The sequence below is a fragment of the Ostrea edulis genome, chromosome 9, assembly GCF_947568905.1.
Source record: "Ostrea edulis chromosome 9, xbOstEdul1.1, whole genome shotgun sequence".
Taxonomy (NCBI): Eukaryota; Metazoa; Mollusca; class Bivalvia; order Ostreida; family Ostreidae; genus Ostrea; species Ostrea edulis.
Genome location: NC_079172.1, coordinates 17999236 through 18017441, shown reverse-complemented (window position 1 = coordinate 18017441; position 18206 = coordinate 17999236). Strand labels below are relative to the sequence as shown.

The 18206-nt window shown below is 36.2% G+C and overlaps 2 protein-coding genes across 4 annotated transcripts in view; one reads left to right on the top strand and one right to left on the bottom strand.

Moving 5' to 3' along the window:
• Nucleotides 1-16067, bottom strand: part of LOC125659851 (glycogenin-1-like) — a 35019-nt gene extending 18952 nt beyond the window's left edge. Inside the window, exons 1-4 of one of the 3 annotated variants that reach the window (XM_048891641.2) lie at nucleotides 15984-16067; nucleotides 10777-10921; nucleotides 3877-4051; nucleotides 397-559 (exon numbers count right to left, since the gene is read on the bottom strand). In XM_048891641.2, coding sequence (XP_048747598.2) covers nucleotides 397-559; nucleotides 3877-4051; nucleotides 10777-10921; nucleotides 15984-15996 — 496 coding nt within the window. In that variant the 5' untranslated portion in view covers nucleotides 15997-16067. Of the gene's footprint in view, nucleotides 1-396; nucleotides 560-3876; nucleotides 4052-10776; nucleotides 10922-15830 lie in introns of all 3 variants that reach the window. The other 2 variants (XM_048891643.2, XM_048891642.2) reach the window with 2 other exon arrangements.
• LOC125659853 (uncharacterized) overlaps nucleotides 16053-18206 on the top strand; it is a 6847-nt gene continuing 4693 nt past the window's right edge. Inside the window, exon 1 of the mRNA XM_048891646.2 lies at nucleotides 16053-16139. The gene's annotated coding sequence lies outside the window, so the exon portion shown is untranslated. The remainder of the gene's footprint in view (nucleotides 16140-18206) is intronic.

Sequence of the window (18206 nt, the reverse complement as noted above, 5' to 3'; positions counted from 1 at the left end):
TGTTAAAACTGTGCAAATATTGTATGTCTTATTTTAACGGCTGGAAATTCCAACAGAAATAAAAGTAGAATGTAAATTCAAATGAATTTCATTTTTGAAAATACAAGAGGGTATGAACTGTCACGCTTTATCTAGCATATTTTTCATGATGCGCTAATGTGCTTCGTGAAGTATGCTGGCATTAGTTTCATACCCTCATGTATTTTCAAAAACAAAATTCATTTCTTAAAGTTGATTTGACAACCAGATATTACTAGCCATATATATCTCGTAAACACCTTGTTAATATATTTTAAACATTTGCAGAATAATTTTTCTTCAAATTCTGACAGAAAAGGATTAAATGATTCTGAAATTTAAATCTATATCCTAAACAGCTTTTTTAAAATGTCATACCATCAAAACTTCCTTGTGCCATTGCAAACTGCAGAAGTGCATTGTAAGTTTCTTCGGATGGACGGAAGACAAAAACTCCCGAGTTGAAGCAGTCAGGCCATCCAGCATCAGGAGCAGCCGAGAGCTCCTCTCTGTCAAACAGTTCATCTACATTCTGAAGAACCTGATACATAGTGACAGAAAGGAAGTCATTAATGCAGCAAAAATCACATCAAACATTCAACATATTGACATCAAATATGTAATTACACAACATATTGACATCAAATATATAATTACAGAACAAATTCATTGACGTCAAGTATGTAACAAGATGTACTGTGAGCAATGCTCACCAAGAATAACCCCCGCTTACCCCAATCTCCCAAAAGGGTGTTGTTAATAGGTATAAATTACCTCTTTCCTGATTGTAAAAATATGGTATGCCTTTGAAGAAGAAAATGGAAGATATAGTCCGAACACAAATCCATGGCATAAACCTATAATTTTGACCTTGAGATCAAAGGTCAAGGTCATAAAGAGGTCATGAATGTACATGACACATAGTCTCATGGTGATACACCCATGTCTTATGGTATGACTGTCAAAACCCTATAATCAATTTTGACCTCAAGGTCATATAGAGGTCATGAAGGTACTCGACACATCGTCTCATGGTGATACTCATGTGTCAAATATGATATGCCTATGTCAAAGAACAAAGAAGTCATGGCCCTGACACGAATCCATTGTAAAAACCTTTAATTTTGACCTTGAGGTCAAGGTCATATGGAGTTCATGAAGGTACATGACACATCGCCTCATGGTGATACACTCATGTGTCAAATATGGTATGCCTATGTCAAAGAACAAAGAAGTTATGGTCCGGACACGAATCCATTGTAAAAAATCTTTAATTTTGACCTTGAGGTCAAGTTCATATAGAGGTCACAAAGGTACTCGACATATCATCTCATGGTGATCTACATGTGTGCCAAATATGGTATGCCTAAGTCAAAGAACAAAGAAGTTATGGCCCGGACACGAATCTGCACAGACAGACGGACAGACAGAGTGATTCCTATATACCCCCCAGAACTTTGTTCGGGGTGTGTGTGTGTGTGTGTGTGTGTGTGTGTGTGTGTTATAATTACACAAATCATTGACATCAAACATTTGTGTATAAAATATGAATGACATAAGATAGTGCAGACATAACATGAGGCATGAGACAAGTGACAGTGAAATAAATTAATGCTGCAGACATCAGCTCCTAATAGCAAGAACACCCTCAACCAATGACAGTGAAATAAATGCACAATTTGACCCTGCTAATGCTGCAGACATCAGCTCATCCTCGACCAATGACAATGTGACTAATTGCTGTAATACACCATTTACAAAGCATCCCCTGATAAGACATTAATATAATTACATGCAAAAATTCATTTGTAACCTCGAAATGCAGACAAGGACGTATCTTGTCTTGAGCACAGACAATAAAAAAGACAGAAAAAATCCCAGGCTTTCTTTAATGATTCTGAGGCATCAGAAGTGTTGTAAATCAGACCATCCAAGCAGTTGTATAATCAATAAAAACCCAGGGCTATCTGAGACATTCATTTTATCACACCGATTCATTTTATCACACTGCTGGAGTGTTTGACTTCTCTTTAGACACCTTCCAGTTGAAAGATAAGGGGGAAGAAATGGGTCTGTACACAGAAAGAAAGATCCCATCTTGTTCCCTCAATGTATACTGGTTAACAATAGCATTAAACCATACATTCTACTGCAATCAAAATTGAGCTTCACTTCAGGATGATTTTCAGATACAATTATTTCCCCTTGGTTTAATACCATTATCATCTGACAAAGCATGATATTTAAATCCCACTAAAGTTAACCAAACAAAATAAAGTAAGTGACCTAATGAGACACACAAAAAAATCCTACCAAGCCCTCTTACAGACATAGAAGAACTCTGTCACTAGTGAACAGTACAACTGTCATTCATTTCAAAAGCCTAGTATGAGGCTTGTAATGAAATCAGGGAGACATTGTTGATTTCATTAACTTTAGGTGAGACTCAATGATCATACCCCAGCAATATGGAAACAAGACTCTCCTCTCACTGTAAATCTAAGGTCATTGCTTTTAATTCATCATTCATAGTGAGCACTCCAGCAAGGTTATCATGATGCAACTGAACGTTACAAAGCAATTCGTTTTGAAATGCACACCATCTAACTTTCAATCATCTTCTGTCAGGACAAATTGATCCAATCCGGAGGGCAGCATATACTGAATTTTGTGACATTCTATAAGACACCTGATGTGTAGAACTATACACATGAGAAATACTGTAATTATTGTGGGTCTTTGTGTTCCATTAGATTTCTCTAGGTTAACATTTAAGGAGGTGTGCTACACCAGAGAAATTTGATGTAGATGAAAAGTGGAGGATATGTACAAAAATATTTTGAAGTTGAAAATTTTCAAATTTACTTTATTTTGTCAAAAAATACAGTTTTAGTAGAAGGTAATCTGAAAAAAAAATTAAACCCCTGCTGGACTCGAACCTGTGACCTACAGGTCAGCAGTCAGTATTCTAACCTACTGAGCTACTCGGCTAGGTATCTAACTGGAAAAGGAAAAGTCAAATATTGCTGATATCGATTTTTGCATCCATGTTTTTAAGGAAGTCAGCCATTATGACGATGTAGAGTACTACCTTAACTATGTTTACTATTGCACTGTCTGTCTGTTCCTGCATTTTGATTGGATGGGAATCTTTCTGAGCTTTACACAGAATTCTATAAATTCACACTGCTCCATTGTCAAAATCCATAGCAACAACAGGATTTGGGGTTTTAAACACTTTTAATAATTACAAATAATTTCCTGATTTTTAAGGCATTTATCTTAGATTTTTATATCAAAGCTGTTGAAATAAGGATTGATTGATTGAATGTTGTTTAATGTCCCTCTCGAGAATATTTCACTCATATGGATACGTCACCATTGCCGGTGAAGGGCTGCATAATTTAGGCCTATGTTCGGCGCTAATGGCCTTTGAGCAGGAGGGATCTTTATCGTGCCACACCTGCTGGGTCACGGGACCTCAGTTTTTGCGGTCACATCCGAAAGACCTTCTACGATAAGGAGTACTAAGGACCTATTCTAACCCAAATCCCCACAGGAGCTTGAAATAAGGAACAAAAGATGCTGCTGTGACAATTTATATACAGCAGAACAAGTTCTTCCCTGTTGCAGGGAAATGAAATTTATTCAAGGATTCTGAGATCATGAAATTCATGCAGAACTTCATTTCCTCTCAATATGGAAATATGAAAGAATTGTTGTGTCACTTAATGCGAGGATAGATATAATTTGTGCATAATCGGCACATATACATGTGTGTGTTTGTAACCTTACTTCATGGTTGTTAAGTGAATTAGAAAAAAATAATGAAACTTTTACATAGGTACATGCAATTACCAGAGTATCTGCGTCTAAAAATACAGCTTTCTCAAACATGGTTAATCGCCAGCAATGGAACTTTGTGAAGGTCACACTGAGATCAGGTCGCCCTAGTAACTGTAGGTTTGCTGAATCTCGACTGTCTAGAAGGTTTACATCATAGATCATATCAAACACCCTTGCTAACTGGTTCCTACAAGTAAACAACTTTTATTCAGTGACTTACTTCTCATGTCTGATATACAGTACAAAGTGCATTGTACAATAAAATAGAAGATGAGAGAGGATGAATCGGAGAAACTGGGTAAATCTCATCATCATGTGTGTAGAGAGCTAGCTCAATGCTTCAAATATCAATACAATGTCTGATAACTTTGGACTGCAAGTTACACATTAGCAAAAAATCAAGGAGTTTCAACACATAGCAATAGGTTTCATGATTAGATGCCTTAATACTGAAATATGTCACATGCAGTGAGATTTATCAGACATCTGTTGATAGATGTACAATAGACTCATGGATGGGAGGAATATATTTCTATTGTTGACAGCAAAAAATCTTATGGAGCTTCTGTGACTAGCGTTAGAGCTGTATTTATATAAGAAACAAATATGAATTGTTCACTAGAAATTATTTTTGACATGCAATCACACATTTGTGGGCAGTATAATTTGTTTGTCCATATTCTATAATGATTTACTGTTGAAATTTTACACAGCCCCTGACATTTTCATACAGCTAATAATTTTGCCACTGGCAGTAAATCAATACTACACAACAAAGGTCAATGTCAATTGAAAGTTCATATTTGATCAACAATTGGGGAAAATTTACATACCTTAAGTAATTTGCTTGTGCTGCTAAATTGACTAACTTCATTAATTTGTGAAAAAACAAGATGTGTCTGTGAAACACTAATGCCCCAATTACAACAAAGTGGAACTCATTTTAGTGAATAATTTTGAAAGTAGGTCGAGGTCAATTTCAAGGTCACAAGGTCAACAAGTCTGGTACCAATGGAGAGGACTTCTCACAAGAAATACACATGCTAAATATAATAGCAGTACCTTACAGTTTTAAAGAAATAGCTTATATTAGAACAATCTTAAAGTAGGTCAAAGGTCAATGTTAAGGTCATCAGGTCAAAGATGTTGGTGTCAATAGAAAGGTCTTGCCACAAGGAATACACATACTAAATATGAGAGGTCTACCTCTTGTGGTGTAAAAGATATGACCAAGGTTTTGAAAATTTTCAAAAACTAGGTCAGTGGTCAATGTCAATAAATCTGGTGTCATTGACAAGATCTTTTCACAACAAATACACACGCTTAACATACCATGCAAATAGCATTTTTTCCCCTGAAGGTCTAAAATTTGACCATTTGCAGGCTCAAAGGTATACTAATAATTTTAGCGGACAGGGAAGAGTTACCTCTCTTGCAAATATTGAAGTCGCAGTTGGGTACATATCTGGCAGAAAGCTCTCTAACCTCAAAAATAAGCTAAATTTATCATCCTGCAGAAAAAACCCTCTATACGGTAACAAGAGGCCTATAGGCCACATCACTCACCTTGGCAAGGGGGGGGGGGGGGGGGGGGGGGGGGGGAGACATGATTTTCACAAATCACTATGTCAGGAAGGTTTCTTGTAAATTTTTAAAGATTTTCCCTATATATTTGGATGTAAAACTTTGATCTCCTATTGTGGACCCATCCTACCCCTGGGTGCCGTGATGTTAACAAACTTGAATCTGCACTATGTCAGGGAGTTTTCATGTAAATTTCAGCTTCTCTGGCCCAGTGGTTCTCAAGATTTTTCAGGGACTCCACTTTATTTTTGGATTTTCATGATATCTCCCCTTTGAAAGGGGTATGGCCCTTCATTTGTACAAACTCGAATCTCCTTCACCCATAGATGGTTAGTATCAAGTTTGGTTGAAATTGACCCTGTGGTTCTGGATAAGAAGATAAAAATGTGAAAAGTTTACAGACAGACAGACGACAGACAAAAGGTGATCGAAATAGCTCACGTGAGCTAAAAATAACACCACTATATACCCCTGAATCCTCAATACTGGGGGCATAAAAATACATGTGCACAATTTCTGAAAAGTTTTATCTTAATGTGCTTCTGTGAATAATCATCCCCAACCTTCTTTGCCAAAGTTCATTTCAATGAAGATTTTTGTATCCAGACAGTTTTGCACGTATCCTTATCAATGCTTGGGTCTATATCTATACACTGTAGTTTGATATGCATCATTGAAATCTAACTTTTGGATTTTACTGATAGTTAAAAACTGTACAGATTAATGAAGCTCCTGTGCACATGGCTTTGGTAATCAACAAATCTAATCAAAATCAGACTTCTCTAAGTAAGTACATTTAAACATATTTTATTGAGAAACTCAACAGGATTGGGCAACAGGCACAGCCCATGTAGGCCCTCTCCCAGTACATTTGTGTATGGAATCTATCCTATCAGAGCAGAATTTCAGATAGATCAGCAATTAATAGCATATTGTTTAAAATTTTGTATTGAAATCTATTGTCAACAGGACACTATTTCCAAAGAACTCTTCTGCTTTTGTAAAATGTTTACTTTTGTTTGTGTTGACAAAACTTTGATCTTCTGTAAGATATGAAGACTTTAGAAAACGTTGATAGTAATTTGACCACAATTAGAAATGTTCAGTAAAGCCATGATATGCGAAATTTGATTGGTTCATAAAATTGTCAGAAAATCTGTGGTTGGTCAACAGGACATCCCAAATAAATCTCTCAAATTATGTTCCCCAAACAAAGTTTGGGAACATATTGTTTTTACTCTGTTTCTTATTAAGGTCTTCCGTTTCCAACGGAAGACCTTCTAGTGATTGTACTGTTTATTATTATTATTATTTTTTTTTTTTCCCCTTTCGTCTCCTAGACCGTTGGATGGATTTTCCTGAAACTTTTACAGGTTATAGACAACGATGGTACCTCGAGGCATTTTTTTCATTTTTTCAAAATTCACTTCCGGATATGTCCAATTTTCGTCTTTTTACAAGATATCTTGTCCAGCGTTTTTCTCAGAAACGGTAAAAGATAGAGTCACCAAATTTTCAGAGTTAATAGATCTCACTTCGTAGGCGTGCAGTAGGGGGTTAAGAATGTCGGCCGTCACTTCCGGTCGTCACCGGAAGTGATTAAAGGAATCATGAATTTCAAACTTTTTTCTTTCAAATTGAAACCTATTTCGGTTTACTATATCTCGTTCTAATTCTCAAAAAATGCTGACCCCACCGGAAGTTGAATCTTCAACTTCCGGTTATATCAAATAAAGACTATTCATTATCTCATTATTCAGTGCCATAAATCTCGGTCATGAAACTAGTTAATGAGTTGAGTTTTACATATATTATAGTCACTATAAATGTCTAGAGTAACGTCAAATATTTTTGTAAAATTTACTTCCGGTCGGCAAATACGGCTTATTAGCTGTTTTCGTTGTCCAGCGTTTTTCTCAGAAACGGTAAAAGATAGAATCACCAAATTTTCAGAGTTAATAGATCTCACTTTGTAGGCATGCAGTATGGGGTTAAGAATGTTTGCCGTCACTTCCGGTCGTCACCGGAAGTGATTGATGTATCATGAAATTAAAACCTATATCGGTTTACTAGGTCTTGTTGTAATTTTCAAAAAAATTTGACCCCACCGGAAGTTGAAACTCCAACTTCCGGTTATATCAAAGAAAGATTATTCATTCTCTCATTTTTCAGTGCAATAAATCTCGGTCATAAAACAAGTTCATGATTTGAATTTTAGGTATGTTATAGACACTATAATTGTCTAGATTATATATTTAAATATTTTTGTAAAATTCACTTCCGGTCGTGAGATATGGGGTGGACATATTCAAACCTTGTTTTTTCAGTTTCTCAATAATGAATATAGATAGACGTTTGAAACTTGTAGAGTTGATCAACTAGCATTAGTCCATTGTACACATGCATTCAATTTTTTCGTCCGTCACTTCCGGTCTATACCGGAAGTATTTGAAAAAATGTCGATTTTCCAATTTCTTCGAGTGATTTCTCAGAGATGGCTGGATATATTTTCTTGAAATTTTCAGGAATAATGTCTTATGAAATGACCTTGCTATAGGTATTTTTGTTTTACAAAATTCACTTCCGGTCGGAAAATAGGGCCGATTTTCTGTTTCTCAAAAGGAATTTTGTCCAGCACTTTTCTTGGAAAAGGTAAGATATAGGTTCATCATATATTCAGGAATGATCAATCTCCGTTTGTAAGCGTGCAGTAGGGGGTTGAACATGTCGACCGTCACTTCCTGTCGTCACCGGAAGTGATGGAAAGAATCGCAAATTTCAAACTTTTTCTTTTAAATTGAAACCTATACTAGTTTATCAACTCTCTTTCAAAGTGTCAAAATAATATTGAGTCTGTCGGTGGTCAAAACGACTACTTCCGGTTTCTTGATAAAATATCTTTTTACTTTTCGTCTCTTTGTCCCCATAAATCTCGTTTATATTTGAAGTCTTTCATATGATTTTCACATGTCTTAATAAAAGTATCAACTTCTAGAGTTTTGATAATTTTGTTTTTCAAAATTGACTTCCGGTCGGTAGTAACTTGTTACTTTTTCTTTCTTTAGTCTACTTGTTTTTGTTGAGAACTCTTTCAGATAGAGACGTGAAATTTTCAGGGAATATAGACAGTAAAGAATCGATGTCATTTATAGGAAAACGCATCTGAATAGTACTTCCGGTCGTCACCAGAAGTTATGAGAAAGGAGTAAAAAATTCGATAATACATTTCTCATTCATTGTTAAGACACATTTTCTGATACATTTAAATGGTTTTCGTAGGAATAGAAAGCTCTTTACTGGAAGTGGTCTAACGGAAGACCTACTCATTACTAGTAATGAGTATCTAGTTATTATTATTATTATTATTCTTTTTCTCCGGTACTTTTTTGTCCGGTAGTGTTCTCAGAAACTACAAAAGGGATCGATATGAAACTTTCCAGGATGATAGTATAGCGTTTGTAGATGTGCATAGTGATAGTCATTTTGTTTGCACGTGCATTGCAATTTTGGTACAAAAAATGGAAAATCAGAATATTGAAGGAAGCGATATAAAACCTAAATAGGATGATAGTATATCATTTGAACATATGAAAAATAATAGTTATTTTGCCAGCACGCGCACGCATGCGCGTGCACGCGCATTACAAAATTTGTACGCTAACTTTGGAATCAGTCTAACTTTTTTGTTGTTCATTGAAATGGCTTGAAATTCATATCATAGGTAGATATTGAGACCCTTAACTGATTTACATGGTCAAAATTACCAATTTGCACGCGCATGCACGTGCGCTTCATTTTGATTGGATAATGCTAAAACGTTTGTAACTCTCTTATTTATGAAGCGAATGAGATGATATTCACAGCATATGTAGACAATATGTGTATCTATATGTTGGTGTAACAAAAAATGCCAACGCACACGCGCATGCGCGTGCAACGTTTATTAAATGTTCAATTTTTAAAGGACGATAACGTTTTTGTTTTTCATCAAATTCTATTCATATTAGGGGTTTAGATGTATCTTGGTACTCCTTACAAATTGCTGTGGTTAGAATTACTGCTCAGCACGTGCATGCACGTGTGCTGATTTCTGATTGGACGATTTTTAAATCGCTATAACTTCCTTATATTTGGTGGAAACGTTATGAAATTCATACTGTGGGTATATGATACAAATGCCTGTTGAACGACATCAACAAAAATTCGGAATCATACACGCGTGCGCGTGTATGCACGTGCAACGCTTTCTTTCATTGCTTGGTACTGAAATGACCATATTGAACGTACTACATGTAATTAAAGGCTAAAATAAAATGATTTTTTCCTATAGATTCACAAGGACATCACTTTTTAATTGGGGGAGGTTTGGGGAACATCTGTAACGGTCCCCGTTACAATTAGAACTAGTTTGATATTGAGGTGAACTCATTCTGAGGTACATAATCAGGGAGCAAAAAAATTCCTAACCATTTGACAAATTAAAGAGAAAACTTGAGAGATTTCTGGAGTAGAAGTTTTGCACTCAGCCATATTCAAAATATTTGTGGTACTTTTTGACTTCACAATAACAAACACTTTTAAAAGTACTTATGGCATGAATATCACTATACACTCAATAAATGCCAACAAAGCATGAATCCCAAAGTCCCCACTAACTACACAAAATATTAATTAGATGTTACCAGTTAAAACATGCATCATGTTTTTCCCTTTCTGGAACTTAACATTTTTCTAAAAGATATGGATCCCTTGAGAAATAGAAAAGATTGTATCAGAATTCTTCTATGAATATTCCACAGCATGAATAACATTTCATCCTTACAATAGATTATGTTGTAGAATGCATGCTTTCATGTGGGAGGATATAGGTATCGCGGGAGTCTGTGATAACTGCATGTTAATTGGCAGCAGAAATGTCATTTTTCCAGGTGTTTAGTGTCCTAACAATCAACCTGCAGCTAAGAGTAATTAATTGATATTCACACCATTTTCACTCCATCCCCCAACATAAATTTGGATCTCTTTGCAGCAAGATAGAATGATTAGCCTAAATTATACTAATGAACCAAATAAACATCTTACATGTAACTTCCATGTAATAATTCAGCCACAATGCCTTTGTAACATAATTATCAACACATGAATCATTACTAGAGTACTGTGAAAGGATTCTTTAACTACCCCCCCCCTTCTAAAATGCAGAACAGACGTACTGACTAATTTACAGTCAACTCATACCTTGTTTTATCATAAGAAGGAAACTCTTCTACTTTAAACTAAATCATAATTACCAATCACGCTGACAAAATAATAAAACTACATATTTACCTCATAGATTGTGAGACCCCTTGTGTAACCATGACAACCAATTTGCGAGTAGTCCTTGCTCTTTGCTTAAGAGAATTTCCAAGGACAAGACATCCCAATGCATATGTGTCATTTGTTGCCAAGGTGACAAAAGCTTCTCTCTCTCCTATAAATAATTATATAAAATGGTTAAATACTCAACATCGTAAAATAAAATCGAAATGAAAGTCAATAATCAACACTTGCAAACAAGTGAGAAACAATGTTTTAATGAAAAGTTTACAAGAGAATAGAGATGCTACTGCACTGTATTGAAACTATTACAGTACAAATGAATAATGATTATGTCCTCTGAATACATGTTTAAACCTTCCTAAAATTAATTTCCCATACATATATTGCTGGAGTAAAAGAGCTAAAATCCACCATTACTAGGAATGAGTGTGAGTGTGTAAAGGAGGGGTCCCTCTCTCCCTTCTTCCATCCCCATTTTCTCTGCCTGTCGTCTTTATTCCTATTTTCTCTTCCATCCCTTCCTTCCCTTTCACACACTAGTTTTAGGGACAGGGTCCCAATCTCTTTATATTGGGAAATTTATAGAAATTATTTCTTTAGATTAAGATTTTTTTTTTTAAATCAACATACAATACTCAAAATTTTTCTTTCAATTAAAAGAGACTTCTTTCACTTTAGATAGACTCTCACTTGAAGTTACATTCATTCAATATCCCTCTTCCTTCCCCATCGAAGTACGTGAAGTGTAGTCTAGAAATGTGTGTATTTTTCTGGATTTTAATAATACTAAGGCAATCACTGAGAAAGGCATCTTACTTACATTGAAATTCTTAAACTATTAATTGGGAAATTGTTGCTTATTTACCAATTGGGACCTTTTATTTGAACTATTTTAGGAAAGAGTGACAACCAAATATACCCATTATGTTAAAAGAACAAATTGGGAATTTTCTTTTTAAGTATAAACTAGTATTAATGGTTTACAATTCAATTGACCACTACCTTCTATTTGATTACACGTAAGAGAAATCACAAGGTAGGAATACAGTAAAAATGTATTTTAATTTTCTACAAAAGGGGGAGACAGAAGTTAATCACTCACAGCCTGCAAAATATTCAAGTGTGAGTTTAAGTATGCAATAGGCTCGCAGTTGCTCAGTGGTAGAACGTTCGCTTCGTGACTGGGAGGCCATACATTCGAGCCACACTCAAACCTGAGACATAAGCATAGATTATTTTCTTACAATAATTACTCTTGGACGTGGACTCTGGTTTAGACTCGACATCCGTGGTCCTAGAAACAGCATTGTCGCTTCTACATCTCCATTCCATGCTTTCAATGTTTTGTCATTGAAGATGTTGTGGCATATATTCTAACTATATCAGACATATCTTACATACTGTCATTGTTTAAACAGATTTCTGATAATGATTCTATTGTAAAAACCGGACCCGAACTGAAATACGGAAAAATGGAACCAAATCCAAACTGAACAACAAGACCCCCGGTTTTCGGTTACCCTTTGCAGCCCTAGTAATTCCTATTTATCCCCAATCATCTGTTGCTCCACTGAGTATTGAACCTGGAACTTCTGGCATGACAACTATTGATCAAGAGTCAAGACAAATGTTTAACCCAGAGATTAATAGTAGGAAGGATATGCATCTAATACTACCACATTGTACCCCTATAGTAATGGTGCAGCGATTAACTGCGAGATGGTATATCACGGTAATATCATGATACAGCTCGATTCACGATACTTTACACCATACCGCTGTTGAGTATCCGGATTAATTTGAACAGCCCGATTTGGCTTTAAAATTATGTTGTAAATATGGCTTTCGGTAATGGAAAATGTGGTACCGAAAGTGCCGCTGCATTATTTTTCTTCCTGCGACCATAAATCTCCAATATAGGAGAATTTTGGCTTTTTGTTTGATTTATATATTTGCAGAAGTACCCGACATTTTAGCACTTTTTCTTCTTTTCACATGAAGCACGAAGAGATGTACTCCACGGGTGTTTTCCTCAGTTGTATGGGATATATTTACTCTCGATAAAGCCAAGTTCTTGAAAAGTGTCAGTAATGTCGGATTATCCGATAATAATAGTACATGTCTGACACAAGTTACTTAATTGTCAGTCCTGATGGCCAATAAAAGATCAGGATCAAAGTCCGTTTTTTACCAGGAAAATGACAGCCGTGTGACCAATAAATTTTCAAACCGATTCTAAATCCAGCAAGGCATTGAAACGAAAACGTGAGGAACTACGAGGAGAACAGAAACCAATTGTTTCACTCCGATGGCAAGCTGGGAGACAATGGCTTCTGTTTCATGCGGTTTTACTTAGGTGACACCATCTGCTCAAAGTGGAAGGACCAACTACACCCAAAGTGAGAGAAAGAGTAGTTACAACGATTGCAGAGGAAGATGAGAAAGAACTTGAGAGGGATAGACAGGATAGAGAGAGAAGTGGAGAAAGAGGAGTGGAGAAAGAGAAGTGAAGAAAGAGAGAAGTGAAGAAAGAGAGGAGTGAAGAAAGAGAGGAGTGGAGAAAGAGAGAAGTAGAGAAAGAGAGGAGTGGAGGTTAAGAGAGAACAGAGGGTGAGCAAGATGAGAAAGAGAATTTAAGAACTCCTTGGAGAGAGATGATATGGAGATTAAAATACAATTAGTTGATTATAAATATAACTTATAAAAACCTCAAAAGCATTGCATTTTTTTCTGGACTGACAAAATTTTATTTGGGCTGACACTATTTCTAACAATGTTTATATAGACCAAATGTTTGACACTTCAAAAGAAATTTAAACAAGAGGCCCATGGGCCACATCGCTCACCTGAGTTACCTTGGCCCATATCTGAAGACTTTCCATATATATTTGCATGTAAAACCTTAGTCTGTATTATGGCCCCAACCTACACCTGGAGGCCATGATTTTTACAAACTTGAATCTGCACTATGTCAGGAAGCTTTCATTGAAATTTCAGCTCTTCTTACTCATTGGTTCCTGAGAAGAAGATTTTCCCAATGTATTTCTATGTAAAACCTTGATCCCCTATTGTGGCCACAATCTACCCCATGGGCCATGATTTGAACAAACTTGAATCTGCACTATGTCAGGAAGCTGTCATGAAAATTTCAGCTCCTCTGGCCCAGTGGTTCTTGAGAACAAGATTTTTAAATGACCCTACCCTATTTTTGTGATTATCTCCCCTTTATTTGAACAAACTTGAAAGCCCTTTACCCAAGGATGCTTTTGGCCAAGTTTGGTTATAATTGGCCCAGTGGTTCTTGAGAAGAAGGTGAAAATGTGAAAAGTTGATGCCGACAGACAACAGACAAATTTTGATCTGACAGAAAAGCTCATTTGAGCCTTCGGTTCAGGTGAGCTAATAACTCTCAGTGATCGCGAAATGTTGAAATGTTTTACAGGACATTCGGTCTGGTAAACACAGGAACATTACCGGACCGAATCACATTTTACCAGACCATGAAACATGAAAGACTTTGAGCCTCCTGGTCATTGGATATTCGTTTTAAAGGTTTACCGTGGACTGCATTACTGTTCCATTTTAATTGGAACAAGTTGCCGTTTTTGTATGTTTTTTTTTTTTATATAAATTGAACTGGAAGTCGAAACGTAGCAGCAATTTTTTTCTCTACCCACTGGTACCGGTACCCATTCAATTGGGAAAAATAGCATCAAAATCGAACAAATTGGGAATTTTCTACCAATGTATAGGCAAATGATTTCAGCTAAAAGAAAAGAAAAAATACAACAAAACAAAAAGTATTCATCTCTTTACAAACTTTTTTACGGTAATATTTGTTGTTGTGAAACATAAGGAATCATCATACAAAACACACTGCCATGATCTGTACTTTTGATTTAATACCGGAAGGGAACATTTTAGTTAACTCGTACAACGTTTCAGACTAAGAAAATTACGATTTCAGCAGTCTCAAAATTCGGAAAAATCAACTGTTTTTGGCATTGGAAATGGTACCGTTTATCAGTACCAGTTATATAAGGGGGGGAAATGCTGCATAGTTTTCAAAACCGTTGCTGGAAAGTTACCGGACATTTGGACTGAAAATATAACGAAGTTTACCGGACCGAGAGTCAAATTACCGGACATGTCCGTTGGTCCGACGACATTTCGCTTTCACTGAACTCTGCTTATGAGGGCTAATCGCGTTTTCGCGAGAATATCTAGCTGTTGGGGAAGTCTTTCCAACCTGCTCAAAAGAGAGGTGCCCCCATTCTTCTTCAGTACCGGCGCTTGTAGCAAAGTCTGGAGGAAGTCACTCTCACTGCCAGAAAGTACCATCACTTGTAGTAAAGTCTGGGAGGAAGTCACTCTCACTGCCAGAAAGTAACATCGCTTGTAGCAAAGTTTGGGAGAAAGTCACTCTCATTGCCAGAGAGTACCATTGCTTGTAGCAAAGTTCGGGAAGAAGTCACTCTCACTGCCAGAAAGTACTCAGGTCCCACATAACAGACTGTTGCTTCTACTGAGGATTGACCCAGGGCCTCATGTATGATATTCCAATGCTCTACCAATCAAGCTTATTAAGGGTTATCCACTTGCCACAGCTAGTGGGAAGGCCATGTATTTAACATTACCATATTTTATTTGAGCAAAGTATCATGATTCTGAAGTTCACTAGGCCTAGTCTAAAGGTGTAGATATACTGCTAGAGCATGATAAGGGGGTCCTTCTAAAGTGACAACGGTCTGTATGACAAATGAAAAATCCTACCAAGTTAATGGGACTCTGCAAAAGGTATAGGCCTATCACGTTACACGTTAACCTCATTGATAAAACTTGAATTATCGCAAGCATACAGTCTAGGCCTAATATAATATACTCAACACGTCATACACGATCTGCTAGCCTATAAAACTACGATTAAATTAATCTGCTCGTTGCAGAATAAAAAGACGAACTGAATACACTAATTTCAAATTCAACTAATAGCCCTTCAGTTTAAAAATACAAAGGGCCATTCAGGGTCAATAATGAAATTAGGTCAACTCATGACATACCCATGTTTTGCATGCGCCTCGCAAGACTTTCACAGCAGACAGTTTCAAACACTCAAATATTATTTGAGAAAGCTCCTCAGATACTACCTTCTATCTTGATATTCAGACAAATGAATGCAGAAGCTTGTGCGTAATAAAATCAAAAGTACATACCACGTTCTGCCATTCTGCAGTTTGCAAGCCTCCAACCTTCCCGGAAAGGAAATCGCGTGTGATGGACCAATCACATACGACCACTTTTGATCACATGACAAAACATGGCAGCCTCCATGAAATTTCTTGCTGATCAGTAAAAAAAAAACCCAGCAGGTATGTCTCTGGAAGTCAAAACACATGCTTAAATAAAATGCTGTAATATTATATACTAGAATGTTATTTCCTGATTTGTAGCTTCGATTTTTCAGAAATGCTGAATCATATTTTTGAAATACATTCATAGGGATAAATGTATGCAATGTTGATGGTGCATGGTGTTGCTATGCATGTCCGTACTTGTTTTAAGTTTGTAGTATCTGGGGTTCTTCAGAAAATAATTGTTTTACGGCGCTCCTGTTTGAACGAACACAGTTTACATACATATTTTTTAATGTTCATGCTTTGATCAGCAATTCAAAAAAATGTTTATATACCAAATACTAACTAGTAGAAGTACTCAATACAGGAATGGGATTAGCTTATGCAGCAGAAACCACAGGCACCTGAAGTGTGGATAGCTTGTATAGATCTTATGCACATCCCCCCTTTCCAGAATGAACTTATTTTATACAGAACCAAAAATGTATCCGAAATATGTTTCCCCAGCGATCATCCTCATAAGTCATTCTGGATAGTCAGTTTGTACCCTCTGTATTAAGCTTTAGAGATGACCGCTTGTGAGATACTAATATATGTACGGGGGGGGGGGGGGGGGGGGGGGGTGGGGATGTACATAAGATCTATACAAACTATCCACACTTCAAGTCTCTTTCAGGGTTTCATATTTTAAAAATCATGAACAATTGAAGTCCTGTATTAGGTTCTTGCTAGATTTAGATCACTCTTAAGTACCCAGCATGCATTTAAACAATAATAATTACAAATATATGTATACATGAATGTCAGGTTAAAAAATTATAATACTGTATTATTTCTGCAGCCTTCACTGTGGCTCTCTTAACCTTTGACGACTTGTTCTGAATTGTATGCTGTCGACTGCCTCTACTTTCCTTATTTCTACTCTCAATCTTTCCAAGTCAGTAATTGTGTGATAAAAAAGTCTTGTCGCAAAACTTTAAAGTTTTAAAACTGTGAACAGCACCATCTGTGGGCATAAACACATTTCAATATACTAGGTCTAATGATAATATTACTCGATAAATTCTACACTATAATTACGCATTCATGTGCAAATCCAGATTTTTTTCTCCTCCCCCCCCCCCCTCCCCCTGCATACCTATACTAGTAATTTAAATAAATAAAATTCATACAAATTCAATAATCCCCTTGTAGCAATGGCATGTTTCAGAAGATCAGGAAATTAGTACATTAATATTTATGATATTGTACATTTATAATCATTATAATATTATGTCATTACAACAGTTTTAACACAATGATGAAATATTTCACCATATATTATTGAATAAATTGTGTAGCAAAATATCTTTCTATTCACAAGCTTAAAATAATTAATGCCATTAATGAATATTCAGTTGCATGGCTGGTTATTGGGGGGGTGGGGGGGGGTTGGTGGGGGGGGTGGGGGGTGTCATCGTGGTTTGCATTACTGGATGTTAGCAGTATTTAATATTTATTTCAAAGAAGAGGGGCATTTTGCTTTGCACCTGTCAGTCGGTAAACCACATATCTTGAGAACCATTCACTTGATCGAAATATTTCATATGTGGGTCGGTTATGAGTAGAAGAGGACCCCTATCGATTTTCAGGTCAAAAGGTGATGGATCAGTCCACTCTGGACATAGGAAGACACTGTTTGCTTAATATCTTGAGAACCCTTTGCTTGACAGACATAAAACTTGGTACACTGATACATCCTTTGAGGTCACATGGTCAAAGGTCAAACTGCACATAGGACATGTAGTAACCTTGTATCTTCAAGTTGGGAGAAGGCTTATATTTGCTCTGCCTGCTGCCTATAATCCTATTGATATGTTAAAGCTGTATGACCCGATGTTCATGAATTAATTTTGTACATATTACTTTAAAGCAGATTTATTACTTTATAAAGTTATTAACTTTCCCTTTTAAAATTACATGCTTGAAAACATCTGTATGTAAAAGAAAACAGTGAGAATATTATTTAGAAAGTAAATATAGTGTGGTACATATATAAATCATCCAATAAATTATACAGTGTTAGACGTCTATAAATAGACC